The following is a 27469-nucleotide window of genomic DNA, read 5'->3' on the forward strand; positions in this document are numbered from 1 at the left end:
CAGCTTGTCCAGCCTTGTCCAAGAATCGTCTATACGCATTTACAGCACTTAAGAGTATCTCTTCCATATCCATTTTTATTGAATTTGCATCACAACTTAAAGCCTCAACAAGAGGGTATTCAAGTTGTTTAACATTGTACATTGCAGCATGAACAAAGAAGTCTGCACACCGGAAAAACGATTCCCCTTGCAACCAGTCGTCTTCTGGATCCAACTCTGTGAAACGCTTGTGGCATTGTGTATGACAATCAGACATGATGCCCTAGCAGAGTAAGGCGACATAGTGTGCAGTTTGTGTGTGGTTTTTTTTGTCTTTTAACCAGCTGCGCCCACTCAGTCACATCCACCATGACTTCTCTGGAACGTTGCAGCTTTGTGGCAGAGTTATGCATCCTCAAGTCTGTGGACCAATGTTTCTGTTTGTCCTCTTAACTCCTACTTCCCTTGGGAACAGCTGGTTTTCCTTGTGATATCATAACCCACCTTCTACCTACTTCACATCGAAAAGTGTGGAAGGGAGAATAATGGTCACGAAATATAGGAGGTTGTTTTGAGTTTGCAGATGTAAATTCCTCTCCTGTTTTTGGTGGATGTCCCGCATCTGGCAAGCTCTAAACAACCCCCATAGTCTTTTTACATTTTGTGATGTTCTTTATAGCCCTAGGAAAGAGGTAAATAGATTAAACGTGTAATAACCTGAGTCCCCAGCTAGAGATAACCTTAAAATATACTTTCATTAAAACTAAATGCCACTTAGCCCATAGTTGTCCTCAAATTCTGGCCTTGATGCATTTATACTGTTCTACATTAGACACCATTTCAATAAGGCAACTTCTACTGCTAACCCCAGCTTTGTAGTGCCCCTTCCCCCCCCCCCATTAATCCTGGGACATTTCCCACCTTGTGTAGATGCATTTGGACAAAATGCCTGGTAATACGAATTAAGGAACAGTGACTCTAACACCTGTGCATCTATCTGTAGATAGCATGTCAAATCCAGAAGGAGTAAATCTTTGGAATGGGATCAATTTAGTGGGTATATTTTATACCAGGCGGAGGCGTTCTGGATTGGGAGATCGAACAGCACATGGAATACTTGTATCACATACACCAGCATAATGAGTTGTTCAGCTGCTTGGAGATTATAGGTATGCAACAGCAGGGGTCGCATGCAACCAACGGGGCTTCAGAATTAGGGCTAAGCCAGCACTTCATATACACTTAGCTTGACCCCGCTCTGCAGGATTGGATTTAGCGAACAGGGAAGGACTTTCCTAGGATTAGTCTTCAGATTTCTACCTCAATTCCATCGGTATTTGTGGTGTCTTAGTTGTTACTTTTATAAGGCCACCAAGACAATATCTGCATGCTCTGAACTGGAAAAAGGGGCTAAGAACACGCTATTAGCTCCTATCCTGAGCTGGTTCACACTGGGAAATTGTCAACATGTGCCATTTGTTATTGCTTATCATAAGGTTCTGCATCTGTGTTGTCTTACAAAACCACTTTTTCAGTTGTTCATTTTATGATTTATGTCAGACTATTGCTTAAAACTGATGCATCTTAAGAATTTCAAGGCACATCAGAGCTGACCTCTCAAGATCAGGTTTTTAACCACTCTTGAAGAGATTACCTCTCACTCTGATCAACTAGGTCTGGCCATTGACATATAAGTTGCAGATCCCATGATGTTAATGTCCTCCCTCCGTTTACCCTATCTTATCAACCACATCCCTCCCACTTGTACAAATGGCAGCAAATCCTCCTCCCATGTTCTACACCTGACTGTCTTGAGACATTGTGGTGATAAGAAGAGCCATTTCATGATGAGCATCCTTGTACAGTCAGTAGTGCTAATGGTCAGCTGGGACAATTAGGAACTAGGGGGTTGTCTTCATGCAGTGTACAGATTCACTCTTCAGTGTCCTGTTATTCAAGAACACTAATAATGGAGATCTCTTTCCTGTTACCTACTGCAGTCTTCGTTTGGAGACCATGGGCAGTGTTACTGTATGCGGCGCAATTTCCTGGTTATCGCTAGGCGCACCTTCAAAAGGTGTGCCCAGCGCGAACCAGGAAAATGCACCTCATTATAGTGAATGCGCTGACCTGGGGGCAGCCGCAAACTTGCGCTGCCCCCATGTGAAAAACAGAGCAGGTGCTTTAAAGCTGCTCTAATGCTTCACAGTGCAGGCGGCAACAGGCCTGCATTTTTAAAGGGGATTAGAGATCCCCCTTCCTGGCGGGTGCAATAAGTGACTGCACCTGCCTGCAAGGCTATGTCTGGGGAGGTACATGGGACCCCTTTCCCCATGCCCAGAGGGCTGCCATCAGGGGGCCTCCTCACAACTTATTTATCTCTGTCCCCGCATCTATAATACGTTTGTGGGTGCAGACAGTGATGTAGCTAGACACTTTGCCGTCTGTGGTGGTTCCTGCCTTTGCCGCCCCACGACAGCCGCATGTAAGAGTGGGGAGGAAGAGGCCGCCGCCCCCAAAACTCATGTTGCCCGGGGCTGATTGCCCCATCCCCCTCGCTATGCCACTGCGTTCAGAGACAAAGGGATTCCCTCATTTACATGGGGCCACGCCACCATGCACAAGAGGGAACTCCCTCTGGTGATGGCGATGGCGCTAAATGCGCACAAGCACTATCTGTATTACAAAAGACGACAGCACAAGCGTCTGCGGCCCCTTCTATAATACCCAAATGCCCCAGGGGCATGCAAAGAGGGCGCTAATGCCTGGTGCACTTCCATAATATGGGCCCTGGAAAGTTTATCCAAAAGTTTACAGATCTGTTTCCTTGCCCATTTTTTGTGTGCATCTCCATAAGCTGTTAAATTTCTATTTGTTGAGAGGTATGTCCTATCGTCAGAAGAATCCCTAAGAACTATCATTTTGAATAAATATTTGCAGGTCATAAAGTTAATGGAAGAGGACCTGCTACACATTCCTGCCTATCAAATTTATTGTTGACTGTATAGTACAACCGGTGGCAGCTATCTTTCTTCTATCATAAATAGCGCAGATAAAGTTAATCAAAATATTTGCAATTTTTGTTTTTCACATCTTGCTGTTCAGTATGTGGCATACTAACGATTTATCACAAGTATGGGATTTTAAAATCCAATATGGTGGCTGATCAGAGAAAAATGAAGTTGTAGATAAAATCCAGCTATCAAACTCTAGTCTTTGGCCAGCAGGAAATATTTGTTTAGCACTTATGATAGAGATCAGGGTGTGTATAATATTCCCACTGCCACAGATAGAGTAATCTCACAGTTACACGCACATACATTCATCATACGCTAGGGCCCATTTCACTAACATACGCTCAAATACTCTACCAGCAATAAACCTGTGGAAAGAAAACTCCTAGTCACCCTGCATCTATATCGAGGTCGATAAGACCTGGTTATTATGACTGTCCTTAAGCATAATCTATACAACCTATACGGCAATAATAAAAATATAATACTCAATAATTGACAAGAAATAATATCCAACACCATGTTCAAATTATATTGCTTTATCTAAAATTAGTCAAAAGGAAAATCAATCAGAATAAATCATTTTTCTCATAGTTACCTATTCTAGCTAAATGTCAGAACGGGTCAGGACAAGTCTCTCGGTAAAGTCTCTCAAGACGAAGTCCCTTCAGCATCAATCCTCAGCAACGCAGATTCGGTACGCGGCAAAGGCAAATGGCAAATGGCAAGTGGCAAGTGGCCTCTCTAGGCTAACAATTCTTATACTAATTTGAACAAAAGAATGATACATAGAAAAGTTGTAATGTCCGCTGGACCGCTGAGCAGAGCGAGAAGGAAAGGATGTAACATCGCTACATTTGAAAATCTCCGCTCAGGGAAAATCACAAAATAAAAACTACGGAACAGGAACCAAGAAACATAAATGTATCTTGTTAGTTCTACTTCTCCTCGGCAATGAGACCATAGTTCAGAGTCTTTCTCTAAGGCTCCTTTGTTTCCCAAGGCTGCCAAGGACGTTCCATTTCACTTGGAGATTACCCAGGCTGCTGCTGTCCTCAAGGAAATTTTAACAAGGCAAGCAAGGACTGTGGTCAGCTGACTTCAGGACCATATTCAGCAGGGCTCTCTCCCATCACGGTTTTCTACTTTCAAATCGAGGCCAGGCTTACAAAATCGGCCATCTTTATCTAGGCCACCATAGGCCACAATAGACCATCTTAAATAAAAGAAACAAAAACAACGTTACCACAGCATAGTGATTAAACAGTGCTAATCCCACTAATACCCTTATGTGTATGTATCTATCTAGCACTTGCAACATAGAAAAGCATTAATTCGAAAAGCGTTTTGTGCTCAAAAATAAACAGCACATAGCAACGTTTAAACATGAAAACACGCACGTTATTATTAAACAGCACATTTATGCGTACCCACGTGTAACTCTCTCTTATTAGGACAAACGGATTGATTAATATAAACACACTTGCACAAGACAAATAATTAATTATTAGTAATTAATAAATTAATATGACAAATAGACATACCAGAGCTTCAAAAACCAACGAATTTTCAAACAGAAAACTCTGCTCCAGCAATCCCCCCTTTGGTGATTTTATCACCAAATAAACCCAAAAAAAAAAAAAAAAAAATTAGTGAAAATTTAGTCCCATTTTAGGAGAAATCTGAAATGTCTTTTTCTCCTTACACAACATTACACACCAGTCACTCTTTCATCATCCCTCTTTGTCTCTAAGTAAACACTCTCCCTCAATTCTTCCAATTCAATTTCTTGCGGTTCTCTTTTCAACCTCTTGTTTTTCTTCTCTTTATTCAGTTTCAGTTTCTTCTTCCCTCCCCTGTTTTTACAACACACACACACTAATCTCAGTATCAGTAAAGCAACAATTATACAAGTTAAAGGAAACAATATTCTACCTATAATAGTACTACCTATTTTTGCAATAAAATCCTTAACAGCTATCATTTTATTAGCTATTTTAGTCCATAAATTCTCAGCTTCAAGTGGTACTAATTCTTCATGCAAATCAGTAATATTTTTGATATAGACTTTCAGGTCTTTGCTTTCGTCTGGAATGTAAGTGCAACAATGTTGAACTTTCAGCATTCCATAGACTCCACCCTCCTTGGCCAATAGAATATCAAGGGCAAGTCGATTTTGCATAGACATGGCACGTACGGCACTTAATTCCGTATTCACCAAAAGAAACCCTCCAGCGGTATTTGTCGATAAGCGATCAACCACTGTGGACAGTTTCCGAATTCCATAAGCATTCAAAGAAATTCCCACTGCTGGAATCAAAACTCCAAAAATATCACCCACTATTTCAGACCAAGTTTCTCTCTTAAAACGCATTAGTAAATTAATATGTTCCACATCTCTTATCTTATCTATATGAAAAATCTTTGGAAAAACCAGGCCCACATAACACGTGCCATACCAATGGTCAGGCAACTTGTAATAAGCCTTGTTCCCACAAACATAGTACACTCCTGGAAAAATTGTATCTTCTCCACCTCTGAAACCCCAACCTGTTGCAATGAAGTATGTATCATGGCACTCACTAGTCCCAACAAAATATGTATCATATTGAGATTTCCTTCTTGTAATGCAAAGTTTACCCTTCTGTGGTGCATCTAAAGCTAAAGTTGGACTAACCCCATTTTTCAACTCTTTTCCCATCTCAATGTCCCAAATTGTCTCTCACTTTATATTTTCCTGCTTTCTCCTGCATGTTCAATCTCCTTTCCTCTACCATATCCAAGAAAGCTTTATCCTCTCCTTTCAGACTGCAAGTTAAATTATTCTTAAAAATGTAATCTAATGTTAATCCTTTTTCTTCAATAAAAATCTCACCAAAAGTGTTAGCTTCTTTAGCTGGATTCAGCTCTTTGTTCATTGGCAAATGCCCAAAAATACTATCTCTGTTAGACATCTTATAATCTACTTTCCCTAACAAATAAAAAACACTACTTAAAATACTACAAGAAATACCATATGTAGCTGGTAAATGATGATAAGTAACACCCTCTGAAACGGATGCAGGTAATTGCATACAAACGTAGCAATCCCTCACTTCCATTGTTTTCACATATTCATATAACAATTTTGAAAAAACATTACTAGAAAAATTATTAATTGACCTATCTTTGTGTATGTAAGTATTACTAATTCTAATCGGAACTACTTTTTGCGAATTCTTCTCTACATTTGTCACATTCTCTGTATGCATCTCAAACTCTACTTTAAAAGTAACTAATAAAACTAAAACACCCCATAGAAGCATTAATAATCCAGTACAGCAGCAGCACATTCTACACCACCTTTTAAAGAAGGCACATCTATTTCGATTATCCTCTGTTAGCCATTTTACTACTTTAATTTAGCCTCTACTACTCCACTACTGAAATTGGAACTCTTAAATTCTTCAACAATTCTTTTCAAATTCTTTTTTCTTCAGTTTTTTCCAAATGATCCTTTCGTTCACTTAATCCAAGTGAATCCTTCCTTTATTCAGTTTGGATACTTGTCATTCTTTACTTCAATTTCTTCAACATCAAATTGTATTAGATCTCTAACATCAAAATCCTCAGTATTTGACTCTTCTCCAATGTCAGTCAAGAGTACTTTCAGGATTTCACCAGTATCTTCCTCAACCACTTCTCTCAAGATCTCTTCCGGATTATCTCGAGTCACTGCTTCTTCTTTTCCTTCTTCAGACAGTGCCACATAAGACCATTCCGGTGATCTGTACTTTTGGTTGGGTCTTTTTACTCTTTTTATTTCTACTGGTTCTTTTGATTCCTTTGATTCTTCTCCTTCAGCTTTTGAACTTTGACTCGATACTTCATTCACTTGTTCAGCTTTTGATGTATTTGCTCTTATTATTCTGTATCTCAGCCTCTTAACTCTGTTGTTAGGCCAACGATCTCCTTTTATCACCTTTTTCGGCTTTATTTCTTTATTACTTCTTTCTCCAATCCAAGTTCTCTTTCTCAGAACTCGACCCTCTGTTTGTTCATTCTCATCATCCAATTCTGCTTCAAGTGCCTTCTGTTTTCGTTTCCTAGCAGTTTTCTTCTTTTCCACAGATTCTTTCACCACTGTTTGAGATTTCCCTACTTCTGTCCCTCCTCGAGTCTCCGACACGCAATCTTCTTGCTGTCTACTTGTCCCTTCACCTAGCTCATCAAGAATGTTCCCTACACCTCCTCGGGGGTCTTCCGCAATCTGTCCCTCTCTATCTTCTTCTGACCCTACTTTTTCAAGTATAATCTCAAGTGGTTCCTCAATCTCCTCCTCTTCTGATTCAGGAGTAGTCTCTGTGAAATTTATCTTTTCTTTTCTTTTTCCTTCACTGCTTTTTGAAACTTCAGGCTCTCTTACAGAATCTGATCTTTTCTCTGATACTCGCAGTGGTTCATTTGAAGCTTTTCCTGCTTCTTTCCTCACTGATTCTGTATCTTCATCATCACTGGAATCTGACTCTTCAAAATACTCTTTACCAGTCCCTTCTTTTGGGTTTGGAACTCTCAGAGTATGACTTGCATGTACCCAGTGTTTCACTCCAGCACACTTTACTGCAGTTGTCGTAGTCAGAATAACTTGTCTTGGCCTTCCCCACCTTGGAACCAAGCAATTTCTTCTTCTGTGTACCTTAATCCTCACCCAGTCTCCTGGACTCAGATCATGGGCTTGCTTCTTCTCAAGTGTGGTAGCTTCTTCTCCAACCTGGTGAAACACAGAATGAACTGCGTCAGCCAGGCCTTTACAGTAATCCAAAATCATGTCATCAGTTATTGTCACCAACTTATTGACAGGCACAAATGCATGGCGCATTGCACTTCCCATGATTATTTCGTGCGGACTCAAGCCAGTAGTTCTATCTGGAGTAGATCTAATAGTCATCAGCACTAGAGGTAAAACATCTGGCCATTTCATGCCAGTGGCTAAGCACATTTTTCCAATCCTGTTCTTGATTGTGCCATTAATCTGCTCAACCACACCAGAAGCCTCTGGTCGGTATGCACAATGTAGCTTCTGCTGTATTTTCAATGCTTCACAAATCAAACCCATGAGTTCATTTTGAAAGTGTCCACCTCTATCAGACTCAACTGTTACTGGAAACCCGTACCTAGGAATCAACTCCCTTAACAGTAACTTTGCCACTGTTATTCCATCATTTCTTCTAGTCGGGTAAGCTTCCACCCACCTTGAAAACAAACAGACTACCACTAGAACATACCTCAGTCTGTTTACTTGAGGCATTTCAATGAAATCAATCTGCATTCTTGTAAAAGGACCTCCTTCTCTGCCTATTGTTCCCAGACTCACCACTGTCTTTTTCCCAGTGTTAAATTGCTGACAAACCAAACACCTTTGACAGATGCTTTCTGCAATTGTCCTGAACTTTGCATTGTACCAGGTTTGTTTAAATGACCTAACCATCGCATCCCTCCCCAAATGTCCCTGGCCATGATGCATTCTTGCCATTGACGACAAAATGGAGTTAGGCATTACTGGTCTGCCATCTCTGTAGACCCAAACATGGTCTGTTTCTCTTGGAGCACATCCTGCCTTAATCCAATCTTTTTTCTCTTCCTCTCCTGCCTCATCTTGCAACTGTTTCACTTCATCCCATGTTTCTAAGACATTAGTAAACATCACAGAGAGAAAAGACATTTCCCCCTCTCGGTCCCGATTAATGGACTGATTTGTTTTGGCGCAGTATTGCGCAACATCATTTGCGTAACGGTTTCCGACCGTTATAAAATCTTCTCCTTGTCCATGGGCAGCACATTTTACAACTGCTAACTCCTTAGGCAGCTGTATCGCCTCAAGCAATTTACCAATCATTTCAGCATTCTTTATCGGAGTTCCACTCGATGTCAAGAAACCTCTTTGTAGCCAAAGCTGGCCAAAATCATGCACAACTCCAAATCCATACTGACTATCAGTCATCACAGTTGTCCTCAAATCTTTCCCAATTTCGCAAGCTTTTGTCAATGCCATCAATTCAGCAACTTGCGCAGATTTCACTCCTTTCAATGGTGATGCTTCCATGACCTCTGAAACTTTGCACACCGCATATGCTGCACATAACACACCATTATCATTTCTCAGACATGATCCATCCACAAACAACACATGATCACTCTCATGTAAGGGAAGATCCCTTATGTCTGGTCTCGGTTTTGTACAATACTCAAGCACATCCAAACAATCATGATCATCTTCCATCTTTACACCCACGTTTTCAATATCCGGCAAGAGTGTCGCTGGATTCACATTCACACATCTTTCAAGAGTCACATTTGATGCTCCCAGAATCACTTTTTCATATTTAGTCAACCGACTATGTGACATGTACTGGGTTCTGCTTCTTGTCAAAAGAATTGCCACATTGTGAGGTACGAATACCCTTACAGGATATCCCATTATGATTCCCTCACTTTGTTCCAGACTTCTGCATGTTGCAGCCACAGATTTCAGACAACCTGGTAAACCCACAGCTACAGGGTCAAGTGTCGATGAGAAGTACGCAATAGGCCTTCTCAGTAATCCATGCTTCTGAATTAACACTGAAAGTGCACATCCATTTCTCTCACTGCAGTACAATTCAAACTCCTTTTCGTAGTCAGGCATACCCAAAGCTGGAGCCTCACACATTTTACTTTTGAGCTCTTCAAATGCTGCCATTTGTTCTACATCTAGATCCAATGGGTCTGTCATCTCACTTTTTGTCAGTTTAATCAGTGGCTTTGCTATCAAAGAAAAATTAATTATCCACTGACGACAATAACCCACCATACCCAGGAACATTCTCACTTCTCTCTGAGTTTTTGGGGCTTTCATTTCTTTGATTATTCTGATCCTGTCATCCGTCACTTTTCTCAGACCCTTTTCAATATTGTGTCCAAGATAATGCACCTCTTTCTTGCAGAATTGCAATTTGGCTGGAGATACCTTTAACCCTCCATCTGCCAGATGATTCAGTAAAGCTATGGTATCTACTTCACAAGCTTCACGTGTCTTTGATGCCACAAGTAGGTCATCAATATACTGCACTAGTACTGAGCTCTCAGGCATGATCAAACTCTCCAACGATTTCTTCAATAACTGATTAAATATCGAAGGACTCTCTGTATACCCCTGTGGGATACGACACCATGCTAAAATACGCTGGCCAAACCTAAATGCAAAAATCGGCTGGCTATCATGATGCAATGGAATTGAAAAGAACGCATGACACAAATCAATTACTGTATACCACTCAGCATCATGTGGAATTTGATACAGGATCACTGATGGATTTGGCACGATAGGACAACATGCCACCACAATTTGATTAACTTTTCTCAAATCCTGTACGATCCTAAATTTCCCATTAGGCTTTTTTAGTCCCATTATCGGTGAATTACACGGACTACTCAGTAGTTCTCTCAGGACTCCCTGCTGAATCATTTTCTCAATTATAGGAGTTATCCCTTCAATTATTTCTGGTGTCATTTTGTATTGAGGAATGTTAGGATATGTAATTCCCTCTTTCACTGCAATTTTCACTGGATCTACATTATTCATCAATCCCACATCCTCTCCAGTAAAATCCCAAACTGTCCTTTTCACTGTGTCTCTCAGCTCTCGAGGCAAATCCTCCGGATTAAACACAGCAAATGCACCAATGAACTCACTTTCTCTATTCTCTAGAGTCACTCGGTACAAAACATCCTCATCTGGTGTCTCAAAGGCTATTCCATCCGGTGTACAAAAAATTGTGCAGTTCATCTTGCACAACAAGTCCCTACCTAACAGGTTTACTGGACTCGTGTCACAGACAATGAATCTGTGCATGTCTGAAAATTTCCCTATCTGTACTCTTACTGGTTCAGTAAGACGTGTTCTGATTTGCGTATTGGCTACACCAACTACTTGGATTGCTTCATCCGAGAGAGGAAGATTTCTAACATCTGTTTACCTGACAGTTGATCTTGTCGCACCTGTGTCTACCAAAAAAGTAACACTCTCCTCATTTATTTTCCCATCCACAAATGGTCCTGCCTGGTCTATTTCTAGAGTTGCACCAAGTATGCACTCTTCTTCCTCTCCTCGGCACCGTCAATAATCACCCTCAGATTCACTCCCTTCACTCTTTAACAAGTACTGTTGTACCTTGTTTGAACGTCTTGGTTTGTTTACCTGTTCATCATTGTAGAATCCTGAATCCTGATTATACATTTGTAACCCTTTATTCTGCGGCAAGGGCGGTTTTGGCTCTTGACTCTGCTGTCTCACAACTTTCTGTTGTTGCTGCTGTTGATTATTTCCTTCATTCTGCACCTGTTGATTTAAGGATTTATTCTCATTACTCACTAATGGTGGATTAGGACATTCTGATCTCCAATGCCCCAATTGGCCACAGTTGTGACAAGGAAACTTTTTTTTCGCTTCCTCAAGACTTCCTTTTCCTTTCCCTGCATATCTAGGTCTATTCCCTGCATTGTTTCCTGGATTATTCGCCTGTTCCACTAACTGTGCTTCCTGTCTTTCCGCAACTTTCACTTGTGCCCACATTGCTTTCTCTTTCAGCTTTCTTTGTTTTGCTTCAATTTCATCACTGAAGTATTTTGCATGTCTCAGAATCTCATCTACTTTCTTACTCTGCCAATCCATTGTATGCTCACGAATTCTCTCACCAATTTCAGGTCTAAGGCCATATACAAATCTGTATACAAAATGACTCAAATCTTTGTCACCCAGGTGTTCATCTCCACTGAATTGTTTAAATGCCAGTATCAGCCTCTCGTAAAAAGCATGAACTGATTCTTTCGCTTCCTGTTGTGTTCGATCTATCTTTACCCAGTCTGTCTCTTTTGCAGGAACTTTACTCTTCAGGTATACCATCACCTGATCATACTTTCTCATTACCTCTGGATCTGGTGCCCCTGTTCTTGGGTCTCTTGGATATTCCTCAGTAGGCCAACTCACAACTATTTTACACTCAGTCCACAAGTCTGCTGGAACAATTATATCAAACAGACTATTCAGGTCAACCCACAGCACTTTTGACAATTTCACAAACCTATCTACCTGCCTATACCACTCGACGGGCTTTTCTCTCAATCGAGGGAAATAATTCGTAAATGATAAAATATCCTGTCTGGTCCATGGAACATGTACATATCCTCCTCCAGGTATTTCTCTCATAGGATAATTATCCACCGGTTTCTCTTTTTCTCTCACTGGAAATGCTGAATAAGTTGTTCTATCTTCAGCTTCCTCTCTTTTCTTATACCACCTATCCTTCCACTTTTCTACATCACCCCATCTTCGCAATAATGCTACCATTTCCTTAATCTGTCCTGTTCTACCAGTAGCATTCAAATTTTCAATATCCTTCTCTGTAAAATCCATCCTGTAGGTTTTTTGTAAAGCTTTCACTTTATCAATGTCAACTCCCTGCTCATTCGCTATTGCTCTTAGCCTGTCATGTGTATTTCTTGCTCTCCAGGTAATGTTCTTGCACATAAACATTAACTCACCATCATGATGACTCTTCAGAATTTCTGTTGGAACTGTTCCTGTAACAAGCTCTTCTAGTTCTACACGTAACCTAGCCACGTCAATTACTTGTGAATCTTTATCCTTTTTCTGTAGAACTTTCATCCAATCATTCAAATCTTCAACTGTTATTTCAGCAGTTTTTCTCACTGGAACCACTCTCTTCTGCGGTTCTAAAATTGGCATCCCTGAACAACTAGCTTCACTAGCATCCAGTATTTCACTACATATGTCATGTCTTGATTGTCTCAGGTCAGTTCTTTCTGCTCTTTTGCCTGAATCTCCTGAAGGACCAACTGAATTTGTCAAATTATTTCCAACATATGGAATCACCAGTCCATTTTCACCTGTCCTCTGTTTGTCAAACACAGGCATAACCGGACCTATAGTTACAGGCACCGTAACAGCTTCCAGATTCTTCGTTAACTCCCTAATCTTCTCAGTCAGCTCTGTTGTAGTTCTGGCTAATTGTCTGGCATTCTCATCAAGGTAGTGACCACTTCCTAACTCAGGTGTCTCATTTTCTGTCTCATTGACACAAACTGTATCTCTTATCGGAGAAACAACTGGTGTACTCTTATCCGGTTCTGGTCTATATGGAGGTGGTCTCTTGTAAATCATGTCATTCAAGACCTCATCCTCATTAACTCCATATTTTCTCATTTCTGACTCGGGAACCCTTTCTGCTCCTCCTTCAACTGTTCTCATCGGATATAATCCCTCTGACATACTAGCATCTCGCCACCTTTTCATTCGATCATTATGAGTCTCACGATCATGTCTCCTCCCAAACATGTACCTGTAGTACCCTCCAGATCTCTGTTTTTCTCGCTCATGTACTTCCTCTTCCCATTCCACTAAAGCCTCGAACTGTGTAGGTCTTGGTTTCGGGTCTAGACATAACATCTTTTCCTGTAAATTTCTCAACACGGCCAGATTAAATGAACCATGTTCTGGAAATGCTAGAACACCATCTTCTTTAGTATACCTAACCCAATTCTCCAACCATATACAGGTATGAAACCCATATTTCGCAGCCATGAAGGATGCAGGTGTTTTCGTTGGAGATAACAACTCACCGTCTCTCGTTTTAACATCTTTATCCTTGTTAAACCACTTTTTAATTTTACCAAAAAATGTTTTCTTCTTTTTCTCTTCTTGGTAATGCATTTTAGCGTTTACCAAAAACTCTCTACTCTTTCTGTATTATAAATATACAATACGAATTTTCAACCAATAACAGCGCGACTCACACCAACGCACCAATCCTGGAGCGTCTACGTCACTAAATAGCTCTTCCAATCCTTGCGCGGCTCACACCAACGCACCAATCCTAGCGCGAACACTATTCTGATCCACTATCCAATCAGAGCGCGGTCTTTCTGACGTCAACAGTCGCTGCAGTCGCTTGTCTCCTGTCTTCTGTCACTCGTCTACCCCTCCTTTACAAAATCTTCTCAGTAGACTTCGTGTCAAAATTTCTACAAAATCTATTAGTTACAACATAAAAACATCTCCATTGTCTGCTTCGCTAACCACAGAATAGTAAAAGAAAATCTATTTCTCAAGAGTCAACAAACTTTCATACATCTCTTAACTGTTTCCTCTAGGACTTGTCCAAAGAGTCTTACAATCAATTAAATGTATATACATTTACGCACATTCATACAAGAAAAATATAGTACATACACACAGAATCCTGCTTCCCGAGAACAGCGAACAATCTGTCCCACTACAGAATTATAACATACATCAACTAAACAGCTTTTCTCTGCCCAGTTTCTCAAACAAGCTCAGAGAATACCTATTACTTCTCCCGCGATAAGCTTTAACGGTAATCCTTACGGATCCCTGGGACTTAAGACCAGAGTTTCACAGATAACCTTCACTATCATACACACTCCTTATATACCAGAAATATCTAATAGTAACATACGACAATGTCACTGATTCCGAACCCAGACAATGTGACGCGCAACTTCAATTGTCACACGTTATTCCTTACAATTCCGTCTTTCCCGAGAGCAGCATATACTTCCCTCTGCCCTACTACGGAACTGCTACCAGCTCCCAAGTTCCAGAAGCACTACATATAACTCAACATTACGACTCCAACATATAGTATTAGTACATATACCAACATCAACCAATAATCAATAATCAATAAGCTAATGTACAAGCAATCTTATCAGATCAAGACAATCATCAATAACCATCCTACTCTGCTACCAGGAAATTGATAGAGATCAGGGTGTGTATAATATTCCCACTGCCACAGATAGAGTAATCTCACAGTTACACGCACATACATTCATCATACGCTAGGGCCCATTTCACTAACATACGCTCAAATACTCTACCAGCAATAAACCTGTGGAAAGAAAACTCCTAGTCACCCTGCATCTATATCGAGGTCGATAAGACCTGGTTATTATGACTGTCCATAAGCATAATCTATACAACCTATACGGCAATAATCAAAATATAATACTCAATAATTGACAAGAAATAATATCCAACACCATGTTCAAATTATATTGCTTTATCTAAAATTAGTCAAAAGGAAAATCAATCAGAATAAATCATTTTTCTCATAGTTAGCTATTCTAGCTAAATGTCAGAACGGGTCAGGACAAGTCTCTCGGTAAAGTCTCTCAAGACGAAGTCCCTTCAGCATCAATCCTCAGCAACGCAGATTCGGTACGCGGCAAAGGCAAATGGCAAGTGGCAAGTGGCCTCTCTAGGCTAACAATTCTTATACTAATTTGAACAAAAGAATGATACATAGAAAAGTTGTAATGTCCGCTGGACCGCTGAGCAGAGCGAGAAGGAAAGGATGTAACATCGCTACATTTGAAAATCTCCGCTCAGGGAAAATCACAAAATAAAAACTACGGAACAGGAACCAAGAAACATAAATGTATCTTGTTAGTTCTACTTCTCCTCGGCAATGAGACCATAGTTCAGAGTCTTTCTCTAAGGCTCCTTTGTTTCCCAAGGCTGCCAAGGACGTTCCATTTCACTTGGAGATTACCCAGGCTGCTGCTGTCCTCACGGAAATTTTAACAAGGCAAGCAAGGACTGTGGTCAGCTGACTTCAGGACCATATTCAGCAGGGCTCTCTCCCATCACGGTTTTCTACTTTCAAATCGAGGCCAGGCTTACAAAATCGGCCATCTTTATCTAGGCCACCATAGGCCACAATAGACCATCTTAAATAAAAGAAACAAAAACAACGTTACCACAGCATAGTGATTAAACAGTGCTAATCCCACTAATACCCTTATGTGTATGTATCTATCTAGCACTTGCAACATAGAAAAGCATTAATTCGAAAAGCGTTTTGTGCTCAAAAATAAACAGCACATAGCAACGTTTAAACATGAAAACACGCACGTTATTATTAAACAGCACATTTATGCGTACCCACGTGTAACTCTCTCTTATTAGGACAAACGGATTGATTAATATAAACACACTTGCACAAGACAAATAATTAATTATTAGTAATTAATAAATTAATATGACAAATAGACATACCAGAGCTTCAAAAACCAACGAATTTTCAAACAGAAAACTCTGCTCCAGCACTTACACCAGCTAAATCTTCTAGACATTTTCTGTTGGTGAACATAATAATGCAAAGACCTTTTATGCGGTTGATTACTACAAGTGTTAAAAGGATATTTGCAATAACTAACTGCGCTTACCTACGCTTGACTTTTCACGTTTAAATTTCACTCCTAAAAGTTTCCCAGTTGATTAGATTTTGAATATCCATATTATAAGTGTTTGTGAATTCCTTTGTGCCAAATCTGTAATTGGAGAGTATTTAGTTAGCTTGGCATGAGTGAATAGATCATTTTTATAGTTTGATTGCAGTTTTGTTAATTCGTATCCCTTTGTTTTTTTCAGATCGGGTTCAGCTTCCCAGGAACATGATCGAAAATACCATGTTTGAAGAGGAGCCTGACGTTGTAGACTTGGCCAAGGAGCCGAGCTTGCATCCTTTGGAGCCTGATGACGTAGAGTACGAGCCAAGGAGTTCCCGGTTATTAGTACGTGGCCTTGGCGAACATGAAATGGATGAAGATGAAGAGGACTATGAATCATCAGCAAAATTGTTGGGCCTGTCATTCATGAATAGGAGCTCTGGTTTGCGTAACAGTGCATCAGGATATACTCGGCAGGGCCAAGATGGATCCTGCTCCCTGCCCTCTGCCAGGACAATGGTGGTCTCTGCAATCATTCTTGTGATTATAGTGTCTGTAGTAATGGTGGTGTATCTTCTTCCCACATGTACGTTTACCAAAGAAGGCTGCCATAAGCAAAATCATACAATGGAACTAGTGTATCCCATTGCAACTAATGGGCAAATATTTCCTTGGACAAAAAGTAGACTTCCAAGTGCTCTAAAACCACTGAATTATGAACTTTTTTTACATCCAAACCTGACCACTATGACATTTACGGGTTCTGTCAGTATAAACTTTTATGTCGCAAAGGCTTCTAAGAACATCGTACTTCACAGTTCAGGTCTTACTATCTCCAAGGCAGCGCTCTATTCTGCACCTGGAGGACAGTGGAATCCAGTTCCAGTTTTGGAGTATCCATCCTTCGATCAGATTGCAGTTGTACTTTCTGAACCTCTAAGTGAAAAACATAACTATACATTGAATATAGAATATGCTTCTAATTTGTCAAATACCTATTATGGATTTTACAAAAGCAAGTACAAGGATGAAAATTCAAATGAAAGGTAAGTTTGTCAATGTGCTCTGTTTCATTGGTTTGTAGTTATTCGGGACTTGTGAAATGTAGCATAATCATATGCTTTTTTTGTTGCTGTTAGTCCTTGCCCTGGGGCAGGTATCTATGCATGCTGCACTGTTAATCCAAGGTGATTTCAAATCCCAATTATTTGGTGTTGGTTTGGGAACTGCAGGGATGAGAAGGGGACTAAATACCTCTGGAGTTACCTTCTCTCTGACTGTATGATGTTTGCATTTTCATTGCACTGGATTCGAGGGAGGGAAGTGCTGCAGCTGCATATGACAGTTTTCTCTTTAATATTTCTGGATATGTTGATGTTCTCGTGGGTTTGAAAGTTTGCCACGTAGCTGGTCATGGATGGATAGATAAAATTCCTGATATCCATTTTTATCTTCTGTCTTTAAACTACAGGTTTTGGGTGGTTGATTCCAATACCTTTTGTACCCAGTAGCGGCTGGTCCATAGGGGCCTCACTAGGCATTCATCAAGAAACAGCTCACTGCAGTTCGGACAGCAAGAATGTAAGCAGACGAATTGACAGCTTTGACAATTCGTCTGTTTACATTTCCGGCCTGTGCTGCTTCACAGGTGAAAGTGCGCATGTCACAACGCACAGCGCACGCAGGCGAGAGCAGGAGTCCAGAAGTTGGACTGCGCATCTGCGAGACAAGCCTAGTGTAGTGCAGGCGTCTGTAGATAGGATCCTGCTCGGGCGGTGACGTACAGTCGCCCATGGGCCTGTCAAATCTCAGGATACAGCCGAGTAGCCTCCCCCAGTCTTCTGATTTGCCAGTCAAGCAAAAGAGCGGGGAGAAGTTAGTTCCGCGTTTTGTATGGAGTTTGGAAAGGAGAGACGTGATACGACGTGGGACTGAAGGAGATGCCTGGTAAGTTTTTGTTTCATTTTATTGTTTAAATTAAACTTGGTTAACTTGAAGTGCTGTAGTTATATGTTGGTGCACTGGAAGTGCTTTGGGCATGAGTCAGTGCACTGGGTGTAGTGCAGTCATACGTCTGTGATCTGGAATGTGTCATTCACTGGAAACTCTACAAGCAGGAGACAGTGAGCTGAAAGTGCTGTAGGCACTAAACGTGCACTGGAAGAACTGCACACTCCAGTCGGTGCACTAGAAATATTGTTAGGTATCTGCCAGTGCACTGGAGGGGTTGTAGTATGAATCACTGCCCTGGAAGAAACACTTTGGACCCCTGCACTTATTTATTTATGCAGGTATATATTTAGCTAATGAAGCACTGGTTGTTCTCACCTCTGGAGGCTGACAGGGCTGCCTCATGGAATGGATTCGCTGCAAGACGGATTGTCCAAGGCTGACGCAGGTCTTGCTTTTTGTGAACACAACAGAGACCAGCTTATAGGAAGTGCCGGCCTTAACTTAAGCATCCACTTAAGTTTCTGGTTAACGGAAATTCACCCTTCACATGCTCTTGCCTTCGCCTTGGACCTATAGCGGTAGAGGATTCAACAGTTACAGGTGTTAACGCCCTAATTATAGGCTCCGAGAACAATTTCCCCAAAAAATTGGCATCAGAATATTGAAAACAGAAGAAGTCTAACAAGTAAATAGCAAAAATAAGTGTGGAAGTCGGGTCCTGTAAGTTCCCACTCACTTCTGCATTTTTGTGAATGAACCTGCCTACTAGAGTAGGCACTACTACACTGGAGTGACATCTCTGGTTTGAGAGGGGTACGACTTCCTCCAGTTGCAGACAAGGGAGCAGTGGGAAGAGATGTAAAGAAACCTCCATCTCCAGTGAGAGACAAAAGGAGCTATGAGACCCAAACAGTCGCCTTCACTGCGAGACACAAGCAGCTGTGGGACAGATAGGAAAGATACAGTCACCTCCAGTGTCAGACTCAGGGAGCTCTGCTATGGGAAGAAAAGAAACCACCACCTTCAGTGTCAGACAAAGGGAGCTCTGTGATGGGAGGGATTGAGACCGTCCCCTCCAATGTTAGGCGGAGGGAGCTCTCTGTGATGAGAAGAAACGAGACCGCCACCTCCAGTTTTGGACAGAGGGAGCTCTGTGATGGGAGGGAAAGAGACATCCACCTCCATTGTCCGACGAAGGGAACTCTGTAATGGGAGAGAATGAGACCGCCACCTCCTATGACATCTCTTTATTAATGTAATAACTGCTATTTCACAATTGCTTTATTAACTTTCTTGCTTCTCCAATTTGCTTGAAAATGCACCTTTTGCCCACTCTTTTTTCAAAATTTTCTCAGGGGGAGAACCCCAGCGAACCCACCCTAGGTGGTTCGGGCTTGCTCGCTACACCCGCTTGCCACGGTGCAGTATTTACGCCTCACCACTTTCAAATGTCACCAGCCGCCACTGTTTGTCGCCTGCCTGGTCCATTTGATCTACTGATTTCTTTCTTTCCTTGGCAGCATGGTCTTGCTTTAACTTTTTTTGTTAAATGCTCTAAAAGATTTAAAAGATGTAAAATGGACTCAAAATTTCTTGAAGTAGCTACTTACAGAGCGAGGGAAAGCTATACATTGCTTATAGCGAGGTGACTGCAAAGGTGGTCATTGCAGAGTAGCGATCCCTGGTCCCTTCCAGTGGTTAATTTGTGTAAAAAAAAAAGTCTCAGGGCTCTCATCACGAGGCAGCTTGCACCAGCCCATTTCTCCTGTTAGTTCTGCCTAAAACTGAACTAACTACTAACCATGAAAGTGGGGAGAGGATGTGGCACAATGGCCAGACCTGCCGACTTCGGAGCAGGGGAACCAGGTCCGAGTCGAGGCGTCAACTCATCATCCTGTGATTCTGGGCACTTAATCTCCCCTTATATGAATGTGTCCTTATCTGGTGCTCATAAAAAGCGCTGGTGTTTGATTCTGTGCTGGTGCTGAATACCTGAAACCACCGGCTCAAATTAAGCACTGGTCCCTTCACTGAATGAAAGATGTACAGAATAAACTGAGGAGTAGCGTCTGTAGAACACATAGAAGATGGAAGGATATGAAACCGGTGTTACGAACAGCTCGGGGCCCTTCACAGAAAACATGTATAGTTTTGCCGTCATTGAGATAATTCCGCAAACCAGTGCATTTCACCTTCATTCAGGTAGACCTGCTAAGGTGACCGCACACCCTGACTACAATGGAGATCTTTCCCTGCAGTCTTCAAGCGGGATAAGCCCAAGATGCCATGCTTTTCAATTGAGGGAGCTTTAAGTTGGTCTCAAAGCATGGCAGCTGGTCTGTTGTGATATCCCTTGGGGGTTGGATACCGCGGATGGTACCAGAGCCGGTACCAGAGCCATTCCCATCGCTGCCATTCCCATCGCTGCCAGCACCTGGCACACTTGGGCCCACGGTTTAGAGGTAGAGTCCGAAATACACTACGTCGACAATATCTTTAGAAACGGCTGCAACAACGGTGACACGTACAGCCAGCTAGAATATGATCTAGTTATTGATTTTGCTTTTTACAGTGTTGATAAAGAAAAGAAACTCGGTTATTTAAACATCAATTAATGTAACGTTCCTGAAACCACTTAAAAAAAATTCTCTGATGGTCTAATTTCAACAGACAAAATAAAGTTTGGAAAGTAGCAGATTGTTCAAAATCGTCTTGATTTTCAGCATAGCAGGGAATTGGCTTTAAATGCCAACTAAAGTATCCCTACAGCACTCCACTACAACACAACATCCTACAGGAGGCATCACAGCAATCACTACATGAACAGTCAACTATGAAGTTATTGTATTATCAACAAGCTCATAACAGCACTAACGAGGTAGCTGCAAACACCAACAAATTATCCAAGACATCACGTTAGGCAGAACACATTACAAGCAAGCACATAGTCATGTCTTATCTGTGGGTATCACTATGCACACAGCAACACGCCACCTAAACAAACTCACAAGACTGTGTTAGGCGGGACTCCTGACATTTGCCCAGCACAGACCAAATAGACCAGCTGATGAATATCCAATCTCGAGAACACCGCTCACTTCCGGTGATGCACTCCCATAAAAAATATACCAGGCATTGCGCAAACCAAATAACCAAGACCTTGTACCGAAGCATCTTGTCTAAACGCCCTGCAAACATAACCTTTTGAAGGAATCAACAATCAACAGCACTCTGAACCAGAGCTGGTAGGTACCATATTGTGTTGGCGTTGCAAGACCATTCTAATGGCAAAATAGTTGCTATGAAGATAACTAGGTGTATCGCTCTTAGCAAAACAAACTCCGTCTGCGTTATTAGTTAAATGCATTCCGTGGACTACGTCCACTTCATTATAAAGAACTGATTAAAAAAAAAAAAAATTATTCATTTATTTCACCTTTTTGCATAGCACTGCTCAACCCTATCTGGGTATCCGTGCGCTTTACATGTAAAAAGCAATACTGCAGAGCAGGAAATCTCCTGGACAATTAATTTCTACAGCAAGCAAGTAAGCCAAAAGGACGTGGAACAGAGGGAACAAACCAGGTTAGATTGGAAGAATTGATAGGCAGGCTATGGGTGGAAAAAGACACCGGGACAGAGTTGTGAGAGGAGGACCAGAAGAAAGGGTCGAGATTAGGCAAATGGCTAATCGATTTGAGAAAGAGGTTGATTGGGCACGAGGCAGGGAAGGAGGAGACTAAAGGGGGGATAGAGAGACCAGGCACAGGAAGAACAATACAGGTTACCCTTTTCATATCAAGATAGAGCGTTAGCTGGTGAGTTTTTCATTTATGCGGAATGGTTGAAAGTAGATGTGTCGACGCAGGTTGTCTGGTAAAGAAATCCAAAGAAATGGGTCTGTGCTTGAGAAGAATCGGGTTGCAGCAAGATGTGATCTGAATTTTATAGATTACAGTCTGAAAACCTTTCTGCTGCTGAGGTTTTTGTAACCTCCAATTGTTTTTAAGGCACGCGATATGTAGGCAGGGTTTTATTAGTGGATGACTTTAGGCGTGATGCAGGCATGCTTAGATGTAATTCAACCGGGAGCCAGAGTAATTGACAATAGATCGAATCAAATGTTTTTGCACCTCACGCTTTTTCGCCATGTAGTAAAGGGGCGTTTAGGTGGATTTGTTGATGCCGGTTAGAGTGGAGTTTCCATAGTCCAGTTATGATCTAAGACATTACATATGCAGGCACGATAACTTTGGGTTTATGAAGGGGCTATAAATGTTTCGGGAAAAGAGTACCTCTTGCAGATTTTATTCTACGCTGAATGGACGAGGAGATGGAGAGATGCGAGTCTAACTTGATTCCAGGGGATCTGATCTCCGAGGTGAGAGAACGTGTGAAGTCAGTCATTTGAAGTTCAGAGAACAAATTGTGAATACGTTTGGATTTGTCTTGGTGGCAAATCAAGATTGGCACTGTTTAGTCAGAGTTCAACGTAAGAACGTTGCTCAGTAACCATTCACAAAGGGTAGACAGGATCTTTTAAAGATGTGAATGTCTGTAAGATATTTTCATGTAAACTTGAGTGCCATTCGCATATTGGTGCATTGCAGCATTGCAACACCAGAATTCCCTATTATCTTTCAATAGGTCCATGTATAAATTAAAGTTGGAGCAAAGATTGTACCTTTAGGAACTAAATAGGAAATTGTCTCCAGGTTAGACATTTTCAAGCCTTATAAGTTGTTTGTGCTGCAATAAGCATGATTTGTACCAACCAAGAAGTGTTACTTTAAAACACATTTTATTCTCCATGATATGGATAAGCATTAGGTCGTCTGTGGTGTCAAAGGACGCCAAGAGGTTGATAAAGACCAGAACACAAGTTTCACCTCCACCTAGAACTGATCCAATATAGTTGGGAAATGTTTTAATATCTGTTTCGGCCCAGAATCCTTATCAAAAGATAGAATTGTATGATGTTAGGGTGTTACGATTTTCACTGAGTTCAGTTGATTTGTTAAACATTTCTAAACGACTTTGCCAATTCAAGGACGGTTGTTGACGGTCTATAATTGACAAGATGAAGGGGACAGCCAGAGACTCGCATTGTACTCACCTTTTAATTATTGTAGTTTTATTAACAGTGCTTCTTGCTTTTACGTTGGGTCCAGTTCTGCAGCCCCTTAAAAAGCACAGGCACTGCAAGACATTTGGAATCCTCTGACCTAAGAGGGGACTCCTAGATTGATGAGGTGATGGATTTGGACGTACTCTTTACTGCTTCACCTTGATTAGAGTCCGCCAAGGCTTAGCAAATTTGGGCGCATACACGGTTTTGGTACTATTTGTTTGTCGGGTCTCTCCTGCTTTGCTTGTTGAGACCTTGCAAGGTTGAGTGTCTGCTGCCTTAGGTTTATGTCAAGAGGCGCTATGAAACCTTAACTATACCTATGGGCTGGAGCCTCAGGATCCAGACCCGGTGTTCCCTTTCTTTGTGTTCATAAGGAAGACCTGAATTGGATTGACCCTCGATTCAATTCCAGTGAGTATAAGGCATCTGGGGCTATCTTAAAATGGCTGTTTTTCTGTGGGCTCAATGAATGCTCAAACCTTTAGCAACCGAGACTTGCTCCCCTGTTTTTCCATGCACAAGAATCCCAGATGCTCGATTTATGATCATTGTGCAACCCAATACTTGTCGATCATGGTATTTCCCTGGTAATGGTCCTGTAAGGTTTCTTATGATTGCAAATTATCGCCAGCCTGTCAAAGCCACTTGTAGCATCTGTAATTGTCGACAGCACTGGGCGAGTTCTGGTTATTAGTTCCGCACTACATGTGCTGTGATTGGTGCCTATGACTCAAGTGGTGCATCTTATGCTGCCTTGAATAATTGTGCCTCCCCTCAAATTTTGATAGTTACATATTGGACGAAGGCAGTCTTGGTTTGCAAATTTACAAGCTTGAATATTGGAGTCCACACTTGCAATGTTAAAACTAAAAGCACAAGCCTCAGAATGCAGTGTGTTCTGGCTATAAAGCCAGCACTGGCAGAAGAGCTATTCATGGCATCGGACCACTTACCCGCTGTGCAATTTTTTTACGTTATGCTTGGCTGGCATTGATGTGGTTCAACATTTACTGCGAGAATGAATGTTTTCTGGGTTTTGTTTTCGAGATGGTGAAAAAAAAAAAGATTTTGAGGTGTGATTTAAGGTTACAAACAAAATGTTCTTTTAGTGAAACTGATGAGATCCCATCAGTGTGACACATTATATAGGACCCATGTCATATGTGACACTTTAAGCCTGCCCTGACTTTCTTGCCAGTGGCACTCTACATCTTGAAACTTGCAGTTGTGCTTTTTTAGGTCTCGCCTGATCCAGCGCATTCGCTGGTCTGGTCGAGACATTTAGTGTACGGGTTTTCAAAGTGCTGCCACAGGCTTTTGGTGGCCTAAAGCTTGCATGCACGTGAGCGTGCACACGCGCAGCCGCCATGTGGGTTCTGTCAAGGCTCATTAAGCAGTGGTGCCTCTCTCCGCGCTTCAATTCCCTCCCCCACCATAGATTGGGTCACTCTGCTGGCCAACACTCCCCTCCCTCCCTCCCCCTCTCTTTACTGAGCGCGAGGCGCACGCGCGGCCAATGCTTGTTGTCCTTGCTTGCGGTGTTATACTTGGACGGCTGAGCTAGATTTGAGGGGAAAGCGCAGTGTTTGCTGTTCTTAAAATACCCGCTTCTTTGGCAAAGCTCGTGGCGTGGCACTTACCTTTTCCCTCATTTTGGGAGCTGGGCTCTCGACACTTCAACGCAATCCACACTTCTCCAGAGGTTTTCAAAAGTCAGCATGAAATATTTGCCGTTCTGAGAGCTCGGGAGCGGCATGTTCTCAGATCTGCATTAGGTACAAATAAACAAACAAACAGCGTGTGCTTTCCTTGGCGACACGCCATCAAGGCACTATACCATGCTAATCATCCTACAAAAATGGAACAAGCACTGGCACAGCAACTATCTAGAGCACATTACATTTAGTGCATGCGCTTCATGTATGGTTATTAATGTTTACGAATCCACGAAACTGCTCTATGCGTGTTGGCCTGTACTCCATTAGTCGGCATCTTATTAATGCAATGCTGAAGACCCTGCAGGGTTCACTATTCAAAGGCGTTATCGATCTGGCAATGTTGGAGTGCTTCAAAAATATGAGCCGTAGATCTGTATTTTTCCTACAAAACAGAAAGAAAAAAAAGTAAAGATTTCCATCCAGAAACAGTTAATGGAACAGCTTTAGTGTCCCCGTCAACCTGAGTCTAAACGGGCTGGAAGGGCTCTCTGCTGCTTGAATAGGCGGCCACTGGTGGCCAGGGCGGTTAAGTGTATTCAGCACTTAGCAGCCCCATGATAAGTAGGGTATTTACTCAGATATGCCATTGGTTTTTAAACCCACACATCAGCTTGCTGCGCTCTAGGTAAACAGGCACATTGCAATTGTTTGCAGCCTATTGAGAAAGCAAACCGGGTCCTTTTGTCTGCCACAACCTGTTGCTTCTGGGAACTGTAGATGCCAGTTGATGGCTGCGATGAGACACAGCACCCCGGGAGCTGCCCGTCAAGACTGGGCTGGGGCAGCAGTTGTTAACACTGTGTGCCTTTTCACTCAGGCCAGTGGTGCCTGTCAGACTCCAAGAACGCAGAGGTTGCGTCCTAACAAGCTGTCCTGACGGCCTTTACTAACACACCCCAACTCAGTTGCAAACCGGGTCGATTTTGGTCCTACGCTTCCAAAGCCAACTCACAACAGTGTTGGAAAGACGACAGGTGGTGTGCTCGGAAGACTGCAAGGAAATGCGCCGGCTCCCCAAAATATTTATCAAAATGGATCTTTCTCTGATGAGTAATTGGACAAAATTCGAAAGACAACAGCACATAAGAAAGAAGTGGGTTTGTGAATCAGGATGGTGAAACATTATTTGTATATTCGCCGGAGTCCCCCGATCGTGAGTTTTTTTGTTGTTGTCATTTTCTGCCAAAATGTCTACTCTTAAGAACCCCTTTACATGAAATCCACTTCGAATGTTCGTCAAAATCTTTAGTCAGTGTTTGGCATTTAAAGTAGGTATTTGAAGTAGGACACACGTTCACCCACAAGCTTCTCTCATGAACATCGCAGTTAAAGTTTTATTATTCATTGAAAAGCAGTAAAATATGTTCTTCTTTTTAAAGCAGATAAGCGTTTTACGGTTTGGCCAGAGTGCTTTTTTACCTTTCCATCTTTGATGAGAGCCATAATTCCTCAAAGGGGTATTGATGTCCTCTGTGCTCACTGTGAGAGCAATTTTATGCATAACTGCTATATTAAGAGGACATGCGTCTGTTAAAATATAACCATGATGACATGAAAATCTAACCTATATTACAATGTTGTGTACCGTACGCTCGGAACCTCCTTGCAATAAAAATATAGCTGGACGTTATCGAAAGTTATAGAGATAAAGGTCAGAGTTCGTCACGACGCATGCATCCATCCAATCCCTGAAGAGGGAAGCTGCAAACATCTGTGATGCCACTAGTATTCTTACACCCTCACGCGCATTTTCGCTTCACCCACCCAATGATATAGGAAGGCTGAAAGGAGTGACACTTTCATCACTCATTCTCCATTCTGCTTACTGCGTGATACTGATTTGGAGTGGACGCTCACCGTGGACCCTTCTTCATGAGACAACCAGGATCATAAATCCTTCTCTCATTTTACCTGTGCTTTGGCTATCGACGTCAGAGACTAGCATAGCTTCTTTGCACTGATTCGTAATGAGCTTTCCACCCTCCACTCAGAGACGTTTTAAGGCATGGGCAAAGTGGGCTCTGGCCCATGGCCTCAGCCTTTCAGGGGGCCCTGACAGAGCCAGCTCTGTTCTGCAGAGGGCCTTGCCCTGATGACCTTGAATAAGTTTTCAACAGATTGTTGTAAAGAGCGTTTTTCTATCATTTATTTTTAATCGGTTAGAGTCTATTACAGACTTTTGGCAGACAAAAGGTCTTTGTTTCTTGCAACATCCATATAAAACGTTTCGTTTAGATCAATACAGGACCTCACATATGTGAAATGGGAGGGTATCACGGAGATTATTTACAGTAATATTAGTGAGCTGCTGCTGTGTTACAATACTGAAAACACACATCACTTTTCCTGAATATCAGAGTACGCACATTTAGGATTTGAGCAAA

General features: G+C 41.8%; 1 protein-coding gene across 1 annotated transcript in view; it reads left to right on the forward strand.

Moving 5' to 3' along the window:
* The window catches only part of LNPEP (leucyl and cystinyl aminopeptidase), a 393213-nt gene that overhangs the window by 154244 nt on the left and 211500 nt on the right, over positions 1-27469 (forward strand). The window contains exon 2 of the mRNA XM_085632534.1: positions 16486-17329. Coding sequence (XP_085488660.1) covers positions 16486-17329 — 844 coding nt within the window. The remainder of the gene's footprint in view (positions 1-16485; positions 17330-27469) is intronic.

This window comes from Triturus cristatus, chromosome 2_1 (assembly GCF_964204655.1).
Source record: "Triturus cristatus chromosome 2_1, aTriCri1.1, whole genome shotgun sequence".
Taxonomy (NCBI): domain Eukaryota; kingdom Metazoa; phylum Chordata; class Amphibia; order Caudata; family Salamandridae; genus Triturus; species Triturus cristatus.